An 18,597-nucleotide genomic window follows, 5' to 3' on the forward strand; every position below is an offset into this window, starting at 1 on the left:
CATGGGTGTCCCTGCAGCCAGCTGTAGGGAGCAGCTTGGGGACGTGGTTGAGTTCAGCACCAAGAAAGTGTGGGTGCAGCAGCAGGGCTGGTCATCACTGGTGCTGGTGGGGCAGGGCTGGGAGAGCTCTTGGCAGGTTCCCTTCTCCCAGGGGAACATGGGGGCTTCCATGTGTGCCCATCCCTGCACCCGCACACAGCTCCCTGGCTCCACTGTGCAGACAGCACCCAGGACAGGGTGCTCAGCCCTGGGGAAATGTCCCTCTGACATGGTCCCCATGACAGCCCGCACTGCCCTGTCCCCCCACAAACCCTGCTGGCCCCAGCCTTGTACCACGTTGGGGTTGGTGCAGAGCCGTCCTTGGCCTCTGAGCTGGGAGGGAGGCTGGGCAGGGCTGGCTGGTCCTTTGGCTACTGGCACCGAGGCCGGCAGGAAGGAGCTGCCCAGGCAGCCAAACACTGACACTGAAGGGGACCTCAGTGACTCTCCAGGCTCCCTTCCCTGGGCCTCCTGGGTCCCCACTGCCTCTTGCAGCACTGCAGAGCTCTCCCTAGTATAGACATTCATTTTCTTTGCCCCTTCCATTTGGGTGGCTCCCCTTGAGTTTCTGAATTGCCATTCACTGCTAGGAACATGGTGCCCTTGGAGATGCCCTGTGATCTCCTGGAGGCTCCATATCCGTCTTCAGCCCTGTCACATGGAAGATAGTGCTTGACCATTCACCACCTGCAGCAGCTCTGAGCACCCACAGCTTAGAACTGAATCCAACCCTCCTTCCCTAACACATCATCTATGAGATCATTGCTGGAGGCCCTGGAGAGCCCTGAGAAAGAAACAGATACTTGGAGGGTAAAAGTCCCTGAGCACATATTAGAATCTCACTTTGGAAGGAGAGGCAAACCTTCAAGTAGTGCAGTGAGGAAATCCACTTTTATTTGTGCGAAGCCAGGACTGACACAGAAACACAAGGACAGACATATTTATAGCCGGTATTGTAATTACACAGAGTGAGTTCATGCCTCTGGCAAAGCAGGATGCATTCAAAAACTTAAGTAAAAAAATTATTATAAACACGGAGAGAATGCTCAAATCACAGAACTATCTGAGATGCATTAGGAACCACTTGTTAGAAAGGACAGGGAGCTCATTTCTAGCACCGACTGAGCCAGTTTCATTAGGGCGTTCTTCAGATCCTTGTTCCTCATGCTGTAGATGAGGGGGTTGACCGTTGGAGGCACCACTGCATACAGAACAGCCACCACCAGATCCAGAGCCGGCAAGGAAATGGAGGGGGGCTTCAGGTAGGCAAACATGCCACTGCTGAGAAACAGGGAGACCACGACCATGTGTGGGATGCACATGGAAAAGGCTTTGTGCCGACCCTCCTCAGAGGGGATCCTCAGCACAGCTGTGAAAATCTGCACGTAGGACGCCATAATAAAAATGAAACATGCAAAGAATAAGCAAATACTAAGCACAAGAAGCCCAACTTTCCTGAGGTAGGAGTGTGAGCAAGAAAGCTTGAGGATCTGGGGCATCTCACAGAAGAACTGCTCCACCTCATTGCCTTGGCACAGTGGTAGTGAGAATGTGCTCCCAGTCTGCAGAAGAGCATGGAGAAAGCCACTGGCCCAGGCAGCTGCTGCTATTTTGACACAAATTCGGCTGTCCATGATGGTCCCGTAGTGCAGGGGTCTGCAGATGGCAACGTAGCGGTCATAGGCCATGACTGTGAGGAGGGAAAACTCTGCTGAAAACAAGAATCCTACCAGGAACACCTGGGTGGCACATCCTGAGTAGGAAATGATCCTGTTGTCCCTCAGGGAATTGGCCATGGATTTGGGGACAGTGGTGGAGATGCAGCCAAGGTCAAGGAGGGAGAGGTTGAGGAGGAAGAAGTACATGGGGGTGTGGAGGCGGTGGTCGCAGGCTACAGCTGTGATGATGAGGCCATTGCCAAGGAGGGCAGCCAGGTAGATGGCCAGGAAGAGCGAGAAGTGCAAGAGCTGCAGCTCCCGCGTGTCTGCAAAAGGCAGGAGGAGGAACTCATTGAATGAGCTGCTGTTGGACATTAGCTCCTTTGGGAGTCCTGTCCAAGGAAGGAAAGAAAGCAAAAATTTAGAGCAGACTTGTCTGAGCCAAACCATTTCAGTTTCTCAAAAATCCCCCATATTTCCTCTCCCCCTTAGTTCAGCCCCATTTCATGTGATCCACATATTGAAATGGCAGGGACCGGCTTCCCATGGCTCCAAAGGAGTTGTTTCTGCTGTGCTGCAGGTGTAATTGGATGTGTCAAACTACTTGGGAATTCCCTACTGGGAATACTCTCCATTCACCAGCATGAGAGCTGAATACAGCCCTCACACCAGCTGTATCTTAAGGAGGAGAGCTTTGTGAAGAATTTGTCCCCATCAATCTTGCCCTTCTCAACAGAGATATTTGTGTCTGAATCTCTCACACCAGATCTGACTCCAGCCAGGGAGGAGAACTGTCAAATGGAAGCAAGGAAAGACCTTACCTCTTTTTAGATGTTGAGATGTCTAGAGACAGACCTTGTTCTCATGCCACTGCACTGTCCGTGCCTGTATTCCAGAAACTTCAGAGAGAAGGAGTAGCTTTGCTGCACAAAATCTGCAGGAGTTGACGGCCTCCCCTTCCATGGCAGGGCTCTTCAATAAGCAGAAATCCAGTGTTCTCTGCAAAAGGGTCACTGCAGGAGTCTGTTGATATAGAAATGTGCATATATATAATATATATGATGGGGCACACAGTGCACACAAAGGTGCTTCCTCAATGTGCGAGCATTCTTTGATAGAACAGAAATCTTTGGCATTTCAAGCACTCTCAGCAGGAACCCGTGTGCATCCCAACAGGAGAAAAGGGTCTTTGTAATGGGACCTGTTTCATCACCGAGCCTTGCCTCTCGCTGTCATGTACTTGCACCTCACTCACATGAAGGACAACGACACTCACAAGTGAGCCCAGTTCTCCCTGCAGAAACCTCCAAGGAGAAGGGGACTGTCCAGGGGCACCCCCATGTTTGCATGTGCTAAGGAGCAGCTTAGATAGACCCTGATGAAGCAGCCCAGGAGAAGCTGGTTCTGTCTATGAACTAAGGGGTGGGTGAGGGGACATTCAGATGTCCCTGGCAGAGTCTTTGGCTGCTCTTTGAATCTCTTAATGAGTCTCAGTCTCTTGTCCAAGTCTGACAGTTTTGTTACCATTTTCCTCTTACCAAGTGGAAGGAAATTCTAAGCACCATCTCAATGCCTGCCTTGTCTTTCCTTTTGCAAAGTGTTCATTGAAATGTGCTCACAGCTAGACCTGTGAGCAGACCTGACCCCTACAGCACCCTGCCAGCAGCAGAAGGAGCCTGACCTGGTGGAGGATAATCCTCCCACCCAGAACTTCTCCCCTCAGTGCTGTGAGAAGCTCCCTGGGTAGGCTGAGTGCTGACCTTCACAGGCAACACAGTCACTGCTGCAGGCACACAGCACCTTTGGGTGCAGGGACCCTGCTCTGAAGTGCAGACCTCTCACCCTGTCTGCACACCCCAGCTCCACATCACTGCCATTTCTATTGCGGAAGGCAGCAGGATGCCCTGCTCATAGGTGGTATGTTAGATAATCCCTACTCTGAAGCAGCTCCTCTTCCTCTGAACTGCAAAAGCTGGGAGAAAGAAGAGAAAAATGCTGCCACCCATGGAGTGTGATGAGTTCTTATGTCCCCTTCAAGAAGCTCCGTAGCATTGTCCTGTAAGCACAAACTCACCATGTCAAGAGCTGTGGTCTCCTCTGTCCTCCCGCTCCATACTGCCGTTCCCCTCTCGCTGCCTTCTCTCCTCTGCTGTCCGCAGCAGCAGGCAGTGCCCGCAGCCCTGCTGCTCTTGGCACAGGAGCTGCTCCTGCACTTGGCTGTCTCTGGGCAGTGCTGCCAGGCTGCCACGAGCTGCCTCCGTCCCAGGAGCCTGGCCCCGCTCAGGAGCAGAGGCCCAGCTGAACTCATCAATTTTTCTGTCCCTTGTGCTCCCTCCTCCTGGGAAATGTTCACTGCAATAGAGTGAAGTAATTACCTGTCGTCTTTTCCCATTGAGTGGAGAGCAACTATTTCCAACATTGCAAGTTCTTTCATCAGAGCATGACTACCTATAAGAAATAGAAATGTGCTCCTGTGGAACCCCCAGTTCTCATCTCTGACCTAGGCAGGACACCTAGTTAGGACAAGAAGGGAGTTCCTTGGCACAAGGTTCAGGGATTGACTCAGATGTGTCAGTCTCAGTACCTCCTGCTGGTCTAGAAGAGCTTGGCATGAAGTAGGATTCAGAAAACTCCTGTGAACTTCACAGGCAGGTCAAGTGATTCCCCTTGCCACAACTGAAGTGAGCACAACACAGAGGTCTGCAAGAGAGCTCCTTGTCTAGGCTGCAATTGCAGTAGCTGGAGATGGAGGATGAGAGTCAGCTGATCACACACAAACACTCCCTGGTGACAGTCCAAAAGGATTGAGGAGGTCCAAGGCCTGTGCCAGTGCCCACTTGCTCTGATGCGGCTCCTAGGAGAACTGCATCATCCTAGAGGCTCAGGGTGGGGGCCAATGTGGAATTGCATTGCCCATCTGAAATGACCCCAGATGCCAACAAAAATGGCAACCCCAGGAACAATGAAAATGAGGCATAGAAGGATTATAGCATAAACCAACAGCTCTGGTAATTCAGTGCAGATCCTTGATTTGATGGCATAGAAAAGTGCTGGCAGGGCCTTGTCACATGCCTGGGGTGTCCAGCACAATCACGTGTCTCTGGCAAATGCAGCAGGGCACCTGCAGGAAAATCATGTCCTCTTGGAGTGACTGCTGGGCAAGTGTCCCAGGGCATCCTACGTTTCCATCCTGTACCCAAAGACATTCCAGCACTGGCTGTAGGGAAAGCCCATCCTGTCTACATCCAGGGTGCTGCATAAATGGGAGGCATCCTCACCCTGCCACGTCTCTGCTCCAGTCTCTGCCCTCTCAAACCCTCCTAGCTCTCCTCTCCTGAATTTCTGCTCCCCCTGCCAGATGATATGAACAAGGACTGGGCTAATGAGGGCCTCAGAGTGGATGGAGCACTGGCTACCAGGCCTAGGGACTTCTTTAGCAGCACCTTCACTTTCCTAGAGATTGTTTCAAGAAATCTGCCATCCTGCCCCATCCCTCAGGCTTGGCAGGTGTGACAGTCACAAGTGGCCCATGTGCCCACCTACAGCACCTGCACACACACACCCATGGTCCCTACGGCACAGGCACGGCCTTTGGGTGCCTGGCACTCCGTGGCTATCCCTTTTCCCTGCTTATTGGCCTGAGGTGCTGCTGGTGCTGTCAAAAGGCAGAGCGGGCAAAGGCACTTTTGGAGCTTCCTCACAACCTGCTGGTCTCTCCATGGGCTTTGGAGACTTCAGTCAGTTCCCTTGGGGTGGCCTTTACTCTGGCACAGTGATGCACAGAACATGCCTCCAGCAGCAGCATCCCTGCACATCTGGGCATGCACTCATGCAAGAAGGAGAAACATGTCCTAAGGATTCATGGTTTAATTCTGCATTTCATATACTATAATACATATTGCTTTCATGTATCCTCATATCAACTTATTACAAGATGAAATTGGAGAGGAAAAATAGCAAGGGTCTTCCCACCCCCCCGCTTGTTTTTCTCTTATTTTTCTTTTATTTTTCAGTAGGATTTGGAGGAGGACCTGGAGCTGAGCCCATGGCAGGGCAGCAAAGCAGCAGGTTGTCACATTTCATTTGGATGGAGAGTTTTTCCATCTGCCGGCCTGATGGTCATCAATCAGGTGGCCAAGACGGTGAGGAGAGCCTTAAACTGGGAGTGACTCAGGGGAGAAGACTCCAGCAAGAGTGAGGAATTGATGGCCTGGGATGGCAGGGAAATGTGCAGGAGATGTAGAGAAAGGAACCCCTGGAGAGAGCAGTGGGATGCAGGGAGCTCTGCTTAGGGATGGAGAGAGATTCAGTCAGGATTGTAGGGATGAGGATTAGTGGGCAGAGCAAGAGCCGTGGCCTTGTGTAGATCTCTACTATGGATCTCTAGAAAGGCATCATGATGGGATCCCCATGGTTTTCAACAAGACACTGTGATGGCATCTTTCTCCATGGTCTCCACCAAGGAATCATGATGGGATCTCCATAGTCCCCAAAAAGGCTTCATGATGGGGTCTGCCATGGTGTCCAGCAGGGCATGATGATAGGGTCCCCATGGAAACCACCAGGGCTTTGTGATGGCAGTGGTAGCATGCCCATAAGGCCATTGTGAGCTGGTCATCCCCATTGTGACCATGTCCTTGTTGGGGGCCAAGGCCCCAGGCTCCCCACTCTGAGGAGAGCAGCTCCAAGCAGCTCTGAAGGGTGGAGGACCTCGGGAAAGGCAGCCATTAAGTAAGCATCTGTCAAGCAGAAGAATGCTCCATACAAACAGTTGGTAAAATTAGGAAACATCTCTGGAGCCCAGCTAGCCTAAAGAGGGAACTGGCATGTGGCCTTCAAGTCAGTAAGGCAGCATGTGGAAAGGGGAAGAAGAGAGAGGCTGCAAAGGAGGAAGTCAGAAATATTGTCCGGTAAAGTAAGGATGGTTTGGGGAAAGCCAAATCTCCCTGCTCCTGCTTCAGTGAGAGTAAAAGAATGAAGAAGGAAAATGTGGGCTAATGGCTGAATGGGACTGGGATTCTAGCAAGTGCAGCCCTGCTTGGTTTCAGTCAGCCATCACCAACAAGGTGAAGCCTGAGAAATGCCTAACAGAGGCAACTGGAGAGGTTATTCTCTGTCCTTCCCTGGTAATTGTGGGCCCTGGGCAGACTTGTGGGATTGCCTGGGATTGGGGCTTGGTTTGGAGGTTTGGCGTTTGGCAAGACAGGATCAAAGTCCTGTGGGATGAAAGAGCACAAGGTCTGAGCACAGAGTGAGATGAGGGTGAGCCTCAGCTCCATGATAATTGCTGCGGGCTGCTCTTTGGGTAGAAGTGGGATGGAGGACAGTCTGTGGCAGAAGACAGTCTTCCTCCTGGAGGCACCGAAGCAGGCTTGCTCCTCTTCACTTCCTCAGCAGGGTTTCATGCACTGTGCTACTTAAGATAGAGGTGATAGGCCAGAAAAGAGCAAAGGTGCCCTTACCAAAGAACCTCCTAAGAACTTTGCCTAGGGCTCTGCTTCTTGCCTTACTTCCTGACCATGGTGAAAGTAGTGCATGAACATGGGGCTGCCAAATTAGAAGAATGAGAATGTATTTCATAACATTAAAGACTGACGGATGTTTTGGAAAAGGCAATCTTTGTTATTCTTTGGGAATGTTCTCAGTTATGACTATAATTTGCATTAGGGGATTGATTCCGTTTGATCACGTAGAGAGGCTGGCACTGCTGGAGATGCCCTGGGCTCATTGTGTTCCCCTGTAGGGCTGAAAATTTTGGAGGCGGTTCCTGCAGGCCCTTAGCTTGTCATTAAGAAATACATCTGAAATTAAAAGTCTGTTAAGAGCACTTATTTCCCTCCATTCACTAGAAAGGGAAGTCCAGGCAACTGGATTTGACAGAGACATCTGCACGGATAGGGTCAGACATGGCGGCAGGGGGAATCTGCCTCTTCTTATACACTCTTTCACCAATCCCTCACATATCTCTGCAAGCCTGATTAAGTTGAACTTTTGGAAAGACAGCTTTGATTCAGATGAGCATGACTACCTATGAGAAATGGAAATGTGCTCTGTGGAACCTCTGATTCTCATCTCTTCACAGAATCACAGAATGGTTAAGGTTGGAAGGGATCTCTAGCGATCATCAAGTTCAACCCCCTTGCTCCAGCAGGGACACCTAGAGCACGTGGCACAGGGTGGCATCCAGGCAGGCTTTGAAGATCTCCAGAGAAGGAGACTCCACAACCTCTCTGGGCAGCCTGTTCCAGTGCTCTGTCACCCTCACAGTAGGTTCAGGGGATGAGTCACTCTGCCCATCTCATGCTGGTCTAGAAGTCCCTGGCATGAAGTGAGATTCAGAAAAATCCTGCAAACTCCACAGGCAGGTCAAGTGATTCCCCTTGCCACAACTGAAGTGAGCACAACATAGAGGTCTGCAAGAGAGCTCCTCGTCTAAGCTGCAATTGCAGTCACTGGAGATGGAGAATGGGAATCAGTTGCTCCCACACAAACACCTGAGGACAGTTGGAAAGACTGAGGAGGTCCAGGGCATGTGCCAGGGCCCACTTTCTCTGATGCAGCTCCTCGGAGACCTGCATCATCCCAGAGCATCAGGGTGGGGGCCTCAGGAGAATTGCATTGACCATGTGAAATGAGCCCAGATGCTAAATACAACAGGAGCCCCATTTATTAAGCAGCGTCTCTGGTAATTCAATGCAGATACTTGATTTGATGGCATAGAAAAATCTAGCAGGGCCTTTTCAGATGCCTGGGGTATCCAGCACAACCACATGTCTCTAGCAGATACAGTAGGGCACCTGCAGGAAAAGCATGCCCCATTGCAGTGCTTGCTGGGCAAGTGCCCCAGAGCATCCTGCGTTCCTGTCCTGTACCCAAACAAAGACATTCCAGCCCTGGCTGTAGGGAAAATTGTCCCACCTACATGCAGAACTGTCCCACCTACATGCAGAATGCTGCAAAAATAGGAGGCACATCACTCCAAGCTCTGGGGTCTGGTCTCTGAACTCTCAAACCCTTCTAGCTCCCCTCCCCTGAATTCCTGCTCACCCTGCTAAATTACATGAACAGGGAGATCTTCAGTAGCACCTTCACTTTTCTAGAGATTGCTTCAAGAAATCTGCCATCCTGCCCTGTCCCTCAGGATAGGCAGCTGTGACAGTCACAAGTGGCCCCTGTGCCCACCTACAGAACCTGCACACATACACCCATGGTGCCTATAGCACTCACATGGTCTTTGGTTGCCTGGAACCTCTTGAGTATCCCCTTTCCCCTGCTTATTGGCTTGATGGGGCCAGCAAAGCTGCTACTGGTGCTGTCAACAGGCAGAGTGGGCAAAGGCACTTCTGGAGCTTCCTCATAACCTGCTGATCTCTCCATGGGCTTTGGAGTCTTCAGCCAGTGTCCTTGGGGTGGCCTTTGCTTTGGCACAGTGATGCACAGAACATGCCTCCAGCAGCAGCATCCCTGCACATCTGGGCACGCACTCATGCAACAAGGGGAAACATGTCCTAAGGATTCATGGTTTAATTCTGCATTTCAGATATCATAATTCATATTGCTTTATTGTACAATCATCCCAGCTTATTACAAGCTGAAAATGGAGAGGACAATGAGCAATTTTTTTTTTACTTTACTTTTTCTTTTTTAGCAGGATTTGGAGCAGGACCTGGAGCTGAGCCCACAGCAAGGCAGCAAAGCTGCCAGGTGTCACATTTCCTTTCAAAGGAGACTCCTTCCACCTGCCCACATGATGGTCGTCAACCAGCTGGCCAAGCTGGTGAGGAGAGCCTTAAATTGGGAGTGATTCAGAGGAGAAGAAGACTCCAGCAAGAGAGAGAAGGTCATGTCCTGAAATGATGGGGAAAGATGCAGGTGAGAGAGCAGTGGGATGCAGGGAGCTAGGCTTAGGGATGGAAAGAGAGCCAGTCAGGATTGTTGGTATGAAGATTATGGGGCAGAGCAACAGCTATGGCCTTGTGAAGATCTCTGCTACAGATCGCCAAAAAAGCAATAATGATGAGGTCCCCATGGTCTTCACCAAGACATTGTGATGGTGTCTTTCTCCATGGTCTCCACCAAGGCATCATGATGGGGTCTCCATAGTCCCCACAAAGGTATCATGATAGGGTCTCGGTGGTCTCCACCAGGGCATCGGAATAATGTCCCCATGGAAACCACCAGGGCTTTGTGATGGCAGTGGCATCAGGTCCATAATGCCATTGTGAGGGGACGGGCTCCATGGTGACCATGCCCTTGTTGGGAACAAAGACCCCAGGCTCCCCACTCTGAGGAGAGCAGCTCCATCAGGAGGGAACGGCTCCCCTTGGTGCCACTGTCAGGTCCCTGTAAGAGAATCCTGAACATGGACAAGGAGCATCAAGCGAACGCCTGCTCCCAGCCCACAGACGGGCTCTCAGGCTTGCAGGAGAGCGGGAGCGAGGTGGGCAGTGGGGCTGAAGGGAAAGGCAGGCAGCGGGGATGGCACCAACACGGGGAGCACAAGGATGATGTCGAAGGGGAGCCGGGATGAGGGAAGAGTTGAGAGCTCTTCTGGAGAGGGTTCCTTTCTTCCTGGCTCTGGGCATAACTTTAACTGGGGTATATTTAGTTTGTGCAATGTTGGCCCCACCAAAACAGAGCATTTCCTTGAAGCTGGTCCCCAACTTTCTGCACCAGTTGAGGGAGGATGACACCTCCGAGTGCAATGTGCTCTGTGCAGAGAGTGAGGGGTGGCAGGGAGAGCTGTGGGCAGGGGTCTTTTCTGAGCGCTGGGCTCTGAGTGGGACAAGGAAACCTCCTGCTTAGTGGTATAGGCCTGATGGTAACAGAAATGGTTAGAAAATGTCTTCACAAACAAAGGTAGAAATAAATTAAGAAAAAGAATTAAAGCAAATAAATGCTTTGTTATACTTTCCACCTTTATTCATTATTCTGTTTTAGTCCAGTAGACTTGGGCATGATCATTTGTTCTTGAAAAGGGAAGTGATTTTCAGAAGTGGGTGGGCTGCAGTCCCAGAGTCCTGCACAGCTGGTGCCATTCCAGGTGCCGTGGTCCCCTGTCCCCAGCCTCCCTCTGCAGCTCTGAGGGGCTCTGCTCTCCCGCAGGTCCCTGCGAGAGCTCTCAGGCCCACGCAGGTCACTCAGAGACACTGGGACATGCTCCAAGTCCCTCTGAGTGCTGGTGCTCGGACACTTGAGCTCTGCCTGCAAAGATGAAGGGCTGTTTTGAATGTTTTCCAGTGATGAAAGAGTGGAAATCTTCAGGAACTTGCTGAATCTGCTGTGAAGAAATATTTATCTGCCCTTGCCTTTTAGTGTCCACTGCTCTCTCCATTGGGCTGTAGAGGAAATCTCTGTGATCGCCCCCATATTTTCTATGTCTTGAATACATTAATCATTTCCACAGCCCCTCTGGGCAGCCCCTCTCCCAGCACAGCACTCACCCCCACTCCAGGCATGTTCTGCCCCTGGAGGTCTCCTGTGCTCCATGGTGGCTCCATAGTCCCTTCCAGGAGGATGGGCATCTGTCCCAGCTCTGTAATGAGTGGGACTGTCCTCAGCAGATCCCTCCTGAGCACTCACCCTCTCCGGGGTCCTGGGCACCCACAAGTGGCAGCTGAATCCAGTCCTCTTTCCCTAACTCAGGAACATGGCTGCACAGCCCTCTGGTGTATCAGCCAAGCCTCCCGCATTTGTATCATCACAAAATTTGCTAGGAGTGCACTCTGTTCCTTCTTCCAGGTTACTGATAGAGAAGTTGAATAGGATTGGACCCAATACTACTCCACAGCTGGCTCCAGGCCCCCAGTAGACTCTGTACAAATGTCTGGGCACAAGTAGGAAAACCTGAGAGAACCTGGGGTCTTTTCCTAGCAACTGCTAAAGAAAGGCAGAGTTTCCTCATAGCTCCTGCCCATGCAGATGTGCTAGAAATCCCAGGCATGTATCATGGCCTTGCAGGCCTACTTCAGTGTCCCTGAATCTAGTGTCCGAAATGAATTACAGTCACAGTTTACATTGTCAACATCTCCATGTGTCTCAGCTTCCTAGTGAGTGTGGCTCTAACACTAGTGAGCATCTAGTGCTATTTCAGATGGCCAAGGAAGATGCCCACTGGGCCCTGACCAGGCATTCTAGAAAGATGTGAGTATCACATTTGCTCTATCAGAGCAATAGACACTAGCCCGTGCCTGGGACAACCCTGTCTCTTCAGATGTCACCTGGTGTCACCAGGCAATTGCCTCCCACCCGAACTGCCACGGGAAGGCTCCCTCTAGACATTCCTTCAATTCCCTCATGTTTAGTTCTGCGTGCTGGAGCCTTTGCATGGAACCATGGAAACCTGTGGTGACACTTGGTTGCCATTTCTGTCATATTAGAGAGATTTGAGATCACACTCTAACCATAGCCACGAGATCTGAGATCTCCTAAACAATACTGGACCCCTGGTCTCAGCCCACCTGCCCTTGTCCCGCCGTGACTCTGTACCCCAGAGGTCCCTTGGTGTCAGTGCTGGAAAAGACGCTGCAGAGGGAAACTCTTCTCCTTGCACTGGGCACATCCAAGGGAGCTCAAAGAAGCGGCTCAGAGAATCCCCCCTCTCTGCTAGTGAAGGGGGAAGCCTGGCTTCCTGCTTTATGATGGTCTGTGTTTAAGTGCTAAATGAGAGATTCCTGTGCAGTTGTGAAACAAAACAGGTATCTTTATTATTTATTATTTTAAGATGGATGTAAAAGAGAGAAGTAAAAATGAAAGAAATGGATAAAATACAGCCTTGATGCCAGATATCCTAGTGAGTGACTGAAACAGTTGTTATCATTGACCTTGTACCCACTGGATGAGTTTCTTCAGTGCCTCCTTGAGCTCCTTGTTCCTCATGCTGTAGATGAGGGGATTCAGGGTTGGAGGCACCACGGAGTACAGAATGGACACAACCATATCTAGAAGTGGGGAGGAGATGGAGGGGGGCTTCAGGTAGGCAAACAATATAGTAATGACAAACAGGGAGACTACGGCCAGGTGTGGGAGGCACATGGAAAAGGCTTTGTGCTGGCCCTGCTCAGAGGGGATCCTCAGCACAGCTCTGAAGATCTGCACATAGGACACCACAACGAAAGTGAAACACCCAGAGCCCAAAGAGAAAGTAAACCCAATGAACCCAACTTCCCTGAGGTAGGAGTATGAGCAGGAGAGCTTGAGGATCTGGGGGATCTCACAGAAGAACTGCTCCACCACATTGCCTTGGCAGAGGGGTAGGGAAAATGTGTTTCCAGTGTGCAGGAGAGAATTGAGGAAACCACTGGCCCAGGCAGCTGCTGTCATTTTGACACAAGCTCTGCTGTCCAGGAGGGCCCCATAGTGCAGGGGTCTGCAGATGGCAACGTAGCGGTCATAGGCCATGACTGTGAGGAGATAAAACTCTCCTCCCAACAAGAAGACAAAGAAAAATATCTGGGCAGCACATTCCAAAAAGGAAATGTCCCTGGTGTTCCACAGGGAATTGGCCATGGCTTTGGGAACAGTCGTGGAGATGGAGCCCAGGTCAAGGAGGGAGAGGTTGAGGAGGAAGAAGTACATGGGGGTGTGGAGGCGGTTGTCGCAGGCTATGGCTGTGATGATGAGGCCGTTGGCCAGGAGGGCAGCCAGGTAGATGGCCAGGAAGAGCGAGAAGTGCAAGAGCTGCAGCTCCCGCCTGTCTGAGAATGGCAGGAGGAGGAACTCATTGAGGGAGCTGCTGTTGGACATCTGTTCTATGGGGTTCAGGAAAACTGTGTAGGGAAGAAAAGGCAATAATAGCTTAGAAAAATTTTCTCTGAAATAAACTTTCCATTTTTCATAGAAATCCTTCTCAACCCCGTCCGAACTCTCAGTAATTTCTTCTTCACACTCATTTAACCCTGCTCTCCCTCTAAGTTCAAGGTGGATATGTGATGGAGAGAACAGGACACTGCTACTGACATGGCAAAGACTCTGTGCGCTGAATCCTCTTATGCAGGGCACCTCACAACCCCAGCAGGACAACAGAGACACTCACGTGTCCTGACAGTCACAGAGTTTCCTAAAGGAAGAGTCAACCCCTTTGCAGCCCCTCCAATGACTCTGCCCAGCACCCTGGGCACATTGCCCCTCTTCAGACACCTCCATGGCAGGACCTCACGGTGAGTATCTGAATTTGTAGCTGAAGCCCCAGCTGACTGCCAGGACAAGAGCAGAAAGGAGAGGCAGGGAAAGGAGGAGAAACACTGTGACTCTCCTGCCAAGGGAGGACAGAGAGACAGAGCAGCACCATCATCAGGTTGCATCTCCCAGACAGTGTGGACTCCCAGGACAGTGGTTATCAGCCCCTGTGCCTTGCAATGGGAAATGGGCACATGGCAGGAGAGAGGCAGCTCTGCTGTTCTGGAAATCTGACTGCAGAGGAGGTCAGAAATGCCCTGGAGCCCTTCCCCTTGAGAGCAGAGTGAGACTAAGCACAATGAGAATGAGGAGAGCTGCAAAGGGGATATTGCTGCTGCCCACAGGTGAAAAGGCAGTTGAAGGAATATTCTGGGGTCCTCACAGACCTATTGATCCCTCAGAGCAGCACTGCACAACTCTCCTTCAGGCATCTAAACCTAAAATGTTCCATTCATTCGCTGCCTTGTCAAGGATACAAAACAAAATCCTAGCCTCTGGATATTCCCTTCCCTTTCATAGAAGCTTCCCAAGAGTGTCCTCTTGAAAAGCCCCTTCCAGTTATGTTGTGTGGGTGAGGCTGAGCTGTGAGCAGCCCTGACCCCACACAGCAGCCTCTCAGCAGGAGAATGAACCTGCCCAGGGGGGATCTCTCCTCCCACCCAGAGCTTCTCCCTGCAGCGCCCTGGCAGGCTGAGTGCTGATCCTCACAGAATCACTGCCCCGGGCACACAGCACCCTGGGGCGCATGGACACTGCTCTGAAGAACAGTGCTCTGAAGAACCCATGTGCCCACATTGCCTTCACTGTCCTGCACCAGCTCCAGAAGAAGCAGCCATGATGCCCTGACCTTGTGATGCTGGGACAGGGAATTTCTGTTCTGAAGCATCTCCTCGTATACAAAGTAGAAGCAGGGAGAACAATCCTCAAAAAAGAAAGTCATCAGCTGGAGGGGTGCTGCAGACCCCTCCAGAAACCTCAGCAGCATTACCCTGCAGCCGGTGACTTACCGTGTCACAGATTGCTCCCACCATGAGCTCTGCTCTGTCCTCCCACTCCACGCTGCCTTTCACCTCTCTGTCCTCTCTCCTCCCCTGTCCGCAGCAGCAGGCAGTGCCCGCAGCCCTGCTGCTCTTGGCACAGGAGCTGCTCCTGCACTCGGCTGTCTCTGGGCAGTGCTGCCAGGCTGCCACGAGCTGCAGCCCAGCTGAATTCATGAATTACTCTGTCCCTTGGGATTCCTCCTTCTGGGATATGTTCCCTCAAGTAGAGTAACCTGTTTTCCTTCTCTAAAGAGTACAGGGATACAGATTCCAATGTTGCAATTTATTTCATCAGATAATGATTATCTACCAAAGTTAGAAATGTCCCACGGGAAGTCCTGATTCACATCTCTTAACTAGGCAAGACACCCAGACAGGGATAAGAAGGGAGGTTGTTGATACATGGTGCATATATGATTCAGATGACTTATTCAGATAGCTTATTGGGGCTCCACATGTCTGTTCAGAAATACCAGGTTTGGAGAAGGATTCAGCTAACTCATGAACTCCACAAATACATGGCAGGTGGGATTCCCCCTTAGCAGGCTAAGCATGCACATAGTCTGCTTGCAAGCTCCTGGCCTAAAGGTCCTAATGGAATCACTGGAGATAGAGCTTCAGTGGGAGGCCAGGTCAGGAATTCCCTTGGTCATCTCTAATGACCCTGGATGCCTTCTATCCTACTAGAGCAGCACTCACAATGAAGCTGAGGGACAGGCAGATCCTTACAGCTCAAAAAGCTGATCTATTCCAGTGGAGACCATTTATAGAATCACAGAATGGTTGAGGTTGGAAGGAGCTTTGGGGATGATGTAGTTCAAACCCCTTGATCAAGCAGTGTCACCTACAGCATGATGCACAGGATCCTGTCCAGGCAGGTCTGGAATATCTCCACAGAAGGAGTCTCCATAACCTTTCTGGGCAATCCATGCCAGTGCTCTGTCACCTTCACAGTCATCATGCTTTTCCTCAAATTCAGGCAGAACTTCCTGTGCTTCAATTTGTGTCTGTTGCCTCTTGTTCCATCACTAGTCACCACTAAAAAGAGTCTGGGCCATCCTCTTCTGCTCTTGGCATCCTCCCTTCAGGTATTTGCACACGCTGATAAGATCCCCTCTCAGCCTTCTCTTCTCCAGGCTAAAATAGGCTCAGTTCTCTCACCGTCTTCCTGTAGGAGAGATGCTTCAGCTCCCTGATCAACTTTAGACATAGAGGGACCTATGCTGGGCTCTCTCCAGTAGCTTCATGTCCCTCTTGTACTGCAGAGCCCAGCACTGGACACAGGACTCAAGGGGTGGCCTCTCCAGGACCTAGTAGAGAGGCAGGATGACCTCCCTTGTCCTCCTGGCAACAGTCTTCCTACTGCACACCAGGAGATCATGGACCCCCAGGTCCTTCTTTGCAGAGCTGCTTTGCACCCTTGTGATCTTCAGGGCATATTGTGCCTAGCAGCAACCTTTGGCCTCAGGGGCTGCTCTGCCAGCAGTCTGCAGGTGGGTAGGCAGGGCTTCAAGGAGGCTTGAGTGAGAGAAGGCACCTTCCTCTGATGCTCCAGCTCCCTGATCAACTTTGTAGACCTATGCTGGGCTCTCTCCAGTAGCTGCATGTCCCTCTTGTACTGGGGAGCCCAGCACTGGACACAGGACTCAAGGGGTGGCCTCCCCAGGACTTAGTAGAGAGGCAGGATGACCTCCCTTGTCCTCCTGGAAACAGTCTTCCTACTACACCCCAGAAGACCACTGGCCTTCTTGGCAGCAAGGGGACATTGCTGGCTCATAAGCAAGCTTCAAGGGGGCTTGAGGGAGAGAAAGCACCTTTCTCTGGTTGCAAGGGATGTTTGGAGATCATCTAGTCAGATGATGGTCAAGTCAGTGTTTGTAAGCACCTGGGAGGCCAGCAGTAGGCACATGGCACTGCTACTGCTTGGGAGGGGGGTCACATTGTCTGTGCTCCTGACTGGACAGCACCAGGCATTAGCAGGTCCATCCATGTCTGTGAGGGTGACCGTGAGCTCTGCTCTTTGCTGAGTCCCGGGCAGGCCAGCAAGAGGCGCCTGGCTGGGCAGTTCCTTGGGAGGTCCCTGCTGGCAGAGCAGCTGCGAGGCCAGCGCTGGCCCATGGCTGGGGACGGGCTCTGAGGCCGCTCCTGTCCCAGCAGCAGCGCGGCCGGCAGCGGGGTCTGGTGCAGACACGCGGGGAGGTCCCTTGTGTGCGCGGAGCTGCCGGGGCAGCAGCAGGCGCTGCCTGTGAGGCCAGGGGTGTCTCAGCAGCGGGCAGGGACACGGAGGCCATTGCGGGGACGCTGCCGGGAGGCCCCTGCTCTCTGCAGGACTGGCTCTGTGCTGACGCGTGGGCGTCGGCTGGTGACGTCACTGCTGCCGCAGCCCCTGATAGGCCAGACCGCGCGGCTGGTTGTGACGTCAGCAGCCCCTTCCTGGCCGGGGCGGCTCTGCCGAGGAACCTGGTGTCCCTGCAGCCCGCGGTGGCAGCAGCCCACGCTGGGCTGTGCGCGAGCGAGGTCCCCCTGCCCGAGGAGCTGCTGGGCCAGCAGGAGGCTCACGGCGGGTGCTGGCGCTGAGGTCGCTGCTGCCAGAGCAGTGAGGGGCCAGCAGCAGCAGCGGGGACGAGAGGGTTTGCTGAGGGTGCCCCGTGGAGGGGCTGACACCTGCGGAGCTCTGCAGCCCTGGAGAAAGGCAGCTCCTTAATCAAGAGGAGGGAGATGGAGCACTTAGCACCAGGAATTTGTGCTGCTGTGAGCATGATCTTCTCTGGCGAATGTGGATAAGGAGCAGAGACTTGCGGCCAGCTACCATTGGACCAGGGAGTCCAGCAAGACCTTTTAGGCTGCTAAATGAATCCAGGGCCTAAGTGAGCATGGTGTAACAAGAGCAGTGGCATTAGTAATTGATGATTGCCAGGCTGTTTGTGCTGCAGTAATTCCCCTCCCTGTCTGATGGGTGAGTTAATGTAAACTCGGATGAATTGCACTCTCAAGATGTGGTAAGGGAAACGATGGGCACTGTCTCCAGCAGCAAGTTCACAGAATCACAGAGTGGTTAACGTTGGAAGAGACCTCTAGAGATCATCTAGTCCAACCGCCCTGCACACGCAGGGTCACCTAGAACATGTGGCACAGGACTGCATCCAGGCGGGTTTTGAAGATCTCCAGAGAAGGAGACTCCACAACCTCTCTGGGCAGCCTGTTCCAGGGCTCTGTCACCCTCACAGTAAAGTTCTTCCTCACATGGAGATGGAACTTCCTGTGTTTCAGCCTGCACCCATTACTCCTTGTCCTGTCACTGGCCACCACCAAGAAGAGTTTGGCCCCATCCTCCCTACAGTCACCCCTAACGTACTTACTTCTACATGTTGATCAGATCTCTCAGTCTTCTCCAGACTAAACAGGCCCAGCTTGCTTAGTCTTTCCTCATAGGATAGATGCCAGTATCCCATTAGCCTTCTTGGCCATGAGGGCACATTGCTGACTCATGTTTAGCTACTTGTCAATCAGGATTCCCAAATCCCTCTCTGTGGAACTGCTTTCCAGCAGGTCAACCTCTAATCTATAGCGGTGCCTGGGGTTATTCCTCCCCAGGTGCAGGACCCTGCACTCGTCCTTCTAATGTGATGCTGGGCAATATTTCTAAATGCCTCTGCCTTTGCCTCTGCCTTTTTTCTCCTCTA

At 52.0% G+C, this 18,597-nt stretch overlaps 1 protein-coding gene across 1 annotated transcript; it reads right to left on the reverse strand.

Annotated features, from left to right (window-relative positions):
* Positions 1-1,112: 1,112 nt before the first annotated feature.
* On the reverse strand, positions 1,113-16,124 carry LOC148592959 (olfactory receptor 14A16-like). Its single transcript, XM_088533008.1, has 2 exons — positions 16,076-16,124; positions 1,113-1,936 (listed from the first exon to the last, which is right to left on the reverse strand). The coding sequence occupies exons 1-2, from the start codon at positions 16,122-16,124 to the stop codon at positions 1,113-1,115; spliced, it is 873 nt and encodes a 290-aa protein (XP_088389134.1).
* Positions 16,125-18,597: the final 2,473 nt, after the last annotated feature.

This window comes from Tinamus guttatus, unplaced genomic scaffold (genome assembly GCF_059628265.1).
Source record: "Tinamus guttatus ecotype Peru unplaced genomic scaffold, ASM5962826v1 Tinamus_guttatus_pri_ptg000474l, whole genome shotgun sequence".
NCBI classification, from domain to species: domain Eukaryota; kingdom Metazoa; phylum Chordata; class Aves; order Tinamiformes; family Tinamidae; genus Tinamus; species Tinamus guttatus.